At 49.0% G+C, this 5,000-nt stretch overlaps 1 protein-coding gene across 2 annotated transcripts in view; it reads left to right on the plus strand.

Annotated features, from left to right (window-relative positions):
- The window catches only part of LOC134467904 (retinoic acid receptor alpha-A-like), a 153,832-nt gene that overhangs the window by 94,135 nt on the left and 54,697 nt on the right, over positions 1-5,000 (plus strand). The window contains exon 1 of one of the 2 annotated variants that reach the window (XM_063221910.1): positions 1,653-4,777. The exons of the other annotated variant lie outside the window; for it this stretch is intronic. Within the exon in view, the coding sequence (XP_063077980.1) occupies positions 4,603-4,777 (175 nt within the window). The 5' untranslated portion in view covers positions 1,653-4,602. Of the gene's footprint in view, positions 1-1,652; positions 4,778-5,000 lie in introns of those variants that run through there. 2 annotated transcript variants of the gene reach the window in all.

Genomic DNA, 5,000 nt, shown 5'->3' on the forward strand with positions numbered 1-5,000 from the left:
TGTGTTTCTTGACTGTAATGAACCTGACAGAAGTGCCCTGCTTTCATCAGTTACACAGTAGAGTAGAGAGAATGTACAGATCAGTGTTTAGATGTGTGTGTGTGTGTGTCAGAGGTAAGAACGGGTAAAAAAATCCAAGCCCGAACCGACATGGGCCCATGGGAATTGGGCCGGGCCCGGCCCGAGGCCGACTAATTATTGGATGTGTAGGCCCGAGCCCGAGGGAAGCCCGAAATTTCAAATTTTATTTATAAGGAGGGGTGATCTATGATAACAAATCAAAGCCCTTAAATTAAAGCCATTAAAGTATTTTGTTACGAAATCTAAGTTAAATAGACTGTATAAACATGCAGGCCATCTTTTATATTTCTGTGTATGCTGCACTGCAGTGCACAGAGGTTACATTAAGCGATAATCCATCATTGACGCTTTTTTTAAGAGTTGGCGGAAAATTTTAAGGGCGTCCGTCATTTTGACCGGCTGATCATTGGGCCATAAGCCACAGCAGCAGTACGACCTTAAAAATCTAGCGCGGCACTTTCACAGAGAGAGACAGCGAGACAAAGAAGAACAACGACGCGAGCAGCAGAACAGGAATGAAGGAGTTCTTGAATTGCCATTGCAAGAGTTTATTAGGCTACAGTATGTGTCGGGTTGATGAGGCGACCTCTGTTTTCCAACAGACGCGTCTCTCGTAGCCAAAACACGGCCGAAATGCCTCAGCGCACTGTGATGGGAGGGAGAGGCGAGGGAAAGCGCGTGCATTCTAGCAGCAGGCACTGCACTGCTGGATTATCAACTGACGTGGAATATTATTAACGCACAGCCTACATAGCCTATTTATTTATTTAAAAAAAAAAAAAAAAAAAAACTGTCAACGATAGAGAAGCCGAACCCGACCCTACCCGAACGTAATGAGTGACATTTCAGGCCCGACCCGACCCGAAATTGGCTCGGGTTCGGGTTCGGGCTCGGGCCTGGGCCAAAAATCATAGGTCTAGTGTGTGTGTGTGTGTGTGTGTGTGTGTGTGTGTGTGTGTGTGTGTGTGTGTGTGTGTGTGTGTGTGCATTCGTGCACACGTGCCCTTGTGTGTGCTTGCTCTGTGCATGTGTGTGTGCATGCGTTCTGTGTGTGTGTGTGTGTGTGTGTGTGTGTGTGTGTGTGTGTGTGTGTGTGTGTGTGTGTGTGTGTGTGTGTGTGGGTAACCCTGCTGTTGAGGAATGCACCAGTCTGCTATCGACCTCTGCCTGCCTGCGGCTCTTATCAACAAGAGTAAACAGTCTGGACCCTGCATTAGACCTGCACACACACACACACACACACACACACACACACACACACACACACACACACACACACACACACACACACACACACACACACACACACAGTCACACTCTCTGACCAATGGTGTGATAGGCTGTAACCAGATCTGGGTTTGTTCCGGTGATTGTGTGTGATAGGGTGTGTGTGTTGGTGTGTGTGTGTGTGTGTGATAGGGTGTGTGTGTGTGTGTGTGTGGGCTGCCAACACCTCTCTGAAGATAAGATCTCTGAGTAGGACTGGTCAGTATTACAGAAGAGCTGATGAAAAACAAAACTCAGATGTGTGTGTGTGTGTGTGTGGTGTGTGTGTTGTAGTGTGCGCGTGCGTGTGTGTGTGTGTGTGCGTGTGTGTTCGCACATGTGTCTGCTGTCATTGCTGATAAATGACTCTTAGCAGCAGGAAATAACACGTAAAAGATTCAATATCCTGAGCGTATGAATGTGTCTGTGTATGTGGGTGTGTCTGTGTGTCCCATACTGCTGTGTTGAGTCATTGGCAATGTCTCGTTTTCAGCAGAAATATACTCACCATTTCTCCACAGACAAGTATGATGATCATCTTCATCACATAGGCCAAAGCAGCAACTGTGATGCACTTTGTTTTTCTGTGTGTGCATGCGTGCATGTGTGTGCGTGCATGTGTGTGTGTATGTCTGTGTGTCTGTGTGCGTGCGTGCGTGCGTGCGCGCGGACGTGTGCGTGTGGACATGTGCGTCCTGTATTTCCTGCATTGGCCTATGTAAGGCGTAGATCTAAGGGTTCGCATTGGTGTTGAGTTTTGGTGTTTGGTAGTATATATCGGTGCTGCTATATGTGGGCAGGGGTGTCGTTCAGGGGGAAAGTGTGACTGAGTCACCAGGGCCCCATGTAATAGGGGGCCCCCACACAGTTTGATGTATGTAGATATATGGCTGGGGGTCCATTGAAGCTGATTGTACATAGGGCCCACAATTTGCTGCTAAGCCTCTGTAGGTGGGTAGGCTGTACTGTTTATGGGGTATTCTGTATAGGGTTAGTATTTGGGTAGCCTATGTATTAGAGCTGGCGTCTGACAAGATGCCAGTATTGGTATTGGTGTCTGATGTATGTAGATATTGGTGCTGATGTTTGATGTGTTTGCGTGCAGCGTTGTGCCTCTCTTCCCCAACACGATGTAGTTCCTCTGGGTTTGGATCTGATATGATCTGGAGATAGCTAGAAATCCATGCCAGAGTGCCATGATAGGGATCAAGATGGGTGTTGTTATTGTGTTATAACGCAATCAACACAGAGACGGAGGAAGATAAGGAGATGGGAAAACCGCCAAGCCAGAGTGAGTTACATATGTGTCTTTTATATCCTGAGTGGCACCTTTACACTGCATCAACTCCACGTTTAGAAAGCTGAATTTGACTGGACGTTACTGTTTATGCTGTCAAAGATATTACAGGAAGCTGTTTGTTTAAGTGTGGTTGATCACTGTAAAAGTGTTTTTCACAGAAGAAGTATGTGGAAAACTCCAGCGCGTGATGGCGTCGCTGAAATAACTTTCTTTCCCAGCAGTGAGTCACGGATATGCGCGCGCGGGCTCGGCCTCTCTCTCTCTCGGTGGAGTGAGTAAGTGAGTTCGAGAGCTTCTCCTCCCTGCAAAGCACCGGCACCTCCCGTTAAGTGGGGCCGTATTGTGTAACTCACTGGCGGGTTGGACAAGGTGGGAACCCTCAGATGATGATGTCAGAAGAGAAATGCAGGGGAGCGAATCGGTGTCGGCGCGCGGGTCATCCGGAGGTGAGGCCGCCAGCCTTCACGAGTTCAAGAAAAGTTCAGCCGCATAGCATTAGGCAAATGAATGAGAGAGAGATAGATAGAGAGAGCCTTCGTCGGCCGGGAGAGGGGGGAGCGAGTGAGACGCGCTGAAATGAACGATGAGAAACTTAGGGAAGGAGGGGGGTAAATTACTTTAGGGCTGGAGTCCGAACTCCATGAGCTATTACGATGATTAGTTAGTACGTTATAATAACTTTCCTCTTTTATGTGTCAAACAACATGCATCTCCTGTTGTTTTTGACGTAATTATAAGCCGTGCCCTCGGTATCACCTTAGTGTGTTGTTGTTGCTAATGGTTAGCCGGATTGTCTGGTTTTCATCCACGACACCGCCAACCAATACATCACATCACAAAACAAGAAAAATGAGTTTAGTGTTTTCAGCGGAACGTCTGTGGACCGTGCAGTGTTTTGGTGGTGACTTGAAAGGGTTAAGCGTGGGAGGAGCCGCGGGCAGCGAGGGGGAGTTGCGAACGAGACAACCGGAGGTGGAGCAAAGACACAGCTGCTCGCTCTCGTCACTACAGACACAGAGCGTGCTGGTGACACAATTTGTGTGGGAACTCGGGGCTCATCCTTGGACGTAAACACACACAACTAGAGAGGGACGATTCAGCCCGTGAGCGTCGCGTCTGGAAGTGGAAAGTAGCCTACATGTAAACATCAACCGGTTGTGGAGGACCTCTTATTTCTGGCGAGTCGCCTGAACTCGAGCCTCGAGTTAATTGAATAGAAGCCCTGGAAGAGAGCCATCCGATCGGAGCGAGAATACGAGCTGGACTGCCCTGTCCTATCTCATCCCACGGCTGCAAGCAGTAGCCTAGGACGCTCCTTAGTGGAATACCTCCTGTACAAGAGACCAGTTGGCTTTTGCATTCTGCTTTATGCCTGGCTTTTTATATTTGCAAGAACCATGCTGCGTATGTCTTTGGGCGTTTTTTGGCGCACATAAATTTGCATTGCGCTGGAGTTTGCGAGTCGTTTGCGGGATCTCCCCAGCACAGGAGGAGGCCGGGCGGACTTGATCATACCACGGGGGCTGGTTGATCTCTGCCTGGGCAAGTTTCGTAGGCACCCATCGATAGTCCAGTCCGACATTTATTGAACACGGTGGCCCAGGTCGCCCTGTTGACATGCGCTTAGACATTCTGTCTAATGTGCAGATTCCTTTCAGATTTGGTACGGGGCATTTTTCCCTACTGTTACTTCGGTTGCACTAGTTAATTTGTTTGGACCGGGAGCGAAACCAAAGTGCGGGAATAGACGACCTACGATGGCAGTTCTGGGATAAGTCAACATTATTCTTCTGTCAAAGGGGGCGAAACAGTTGATTCGCACTTTGTCCGTCCGACCGTAACTCCACGCCAGTTTCCCTTGGCTGCAAACACCAAACCTTGTGCGTCAAAGCGGGCGCCACAATCGAACTGCAAAAACGTATCCGTTGGAGGGCGCAAACCGAAGAGATAGCAGGATGTACGAAAGCGTGGACGTTGTGGGGCTCACCGCGAGCCCGAACCCCTTCCTCATGATGGATTACTACAGCCAGAACCGGAGCTGCCTCATCCCGGACAAGGGACTCGTTCCTGGGGCTAACCACCCATACAGCTCGTCCCGGAGGAACCAACACTGGAGCGGCTCCAACCACTGTAGGTGCCCCCTGCTCTGTTCTGCTTCTCGTATAGCCAATCCAGCTTACACACCTTAAAGCAATTGTGCATATGGGGTACATTTGATAGATTTAAAGTTGCTCAGACCTGTTTTGCAGCATGACCGTACATGTGTGTTGTGGGTGTCCTGCTAGTATGGGGTGTTGTGCAATGCATTGCCACTTCTGTTGCGCCTCGCTTTACACTAGGCTATTTGATAATA

This window comes from Engraulis encrasicolus, chromosome 2 (genome assembly GCF_034702125.1).
Source record: "Engraulis encrasicolus isolate BLACKSEA-1 chromosome 2, IST_EnEncr_1.0, whole genome shotgun sequence".
In the NCBI taxonomy this organism is placed as follows: Eukaryota; Metazoa; Chordata; class Actinopteri; order Clupeiformes; family Engraulidae; genus Engraulis; species Engraulis encrasicolus.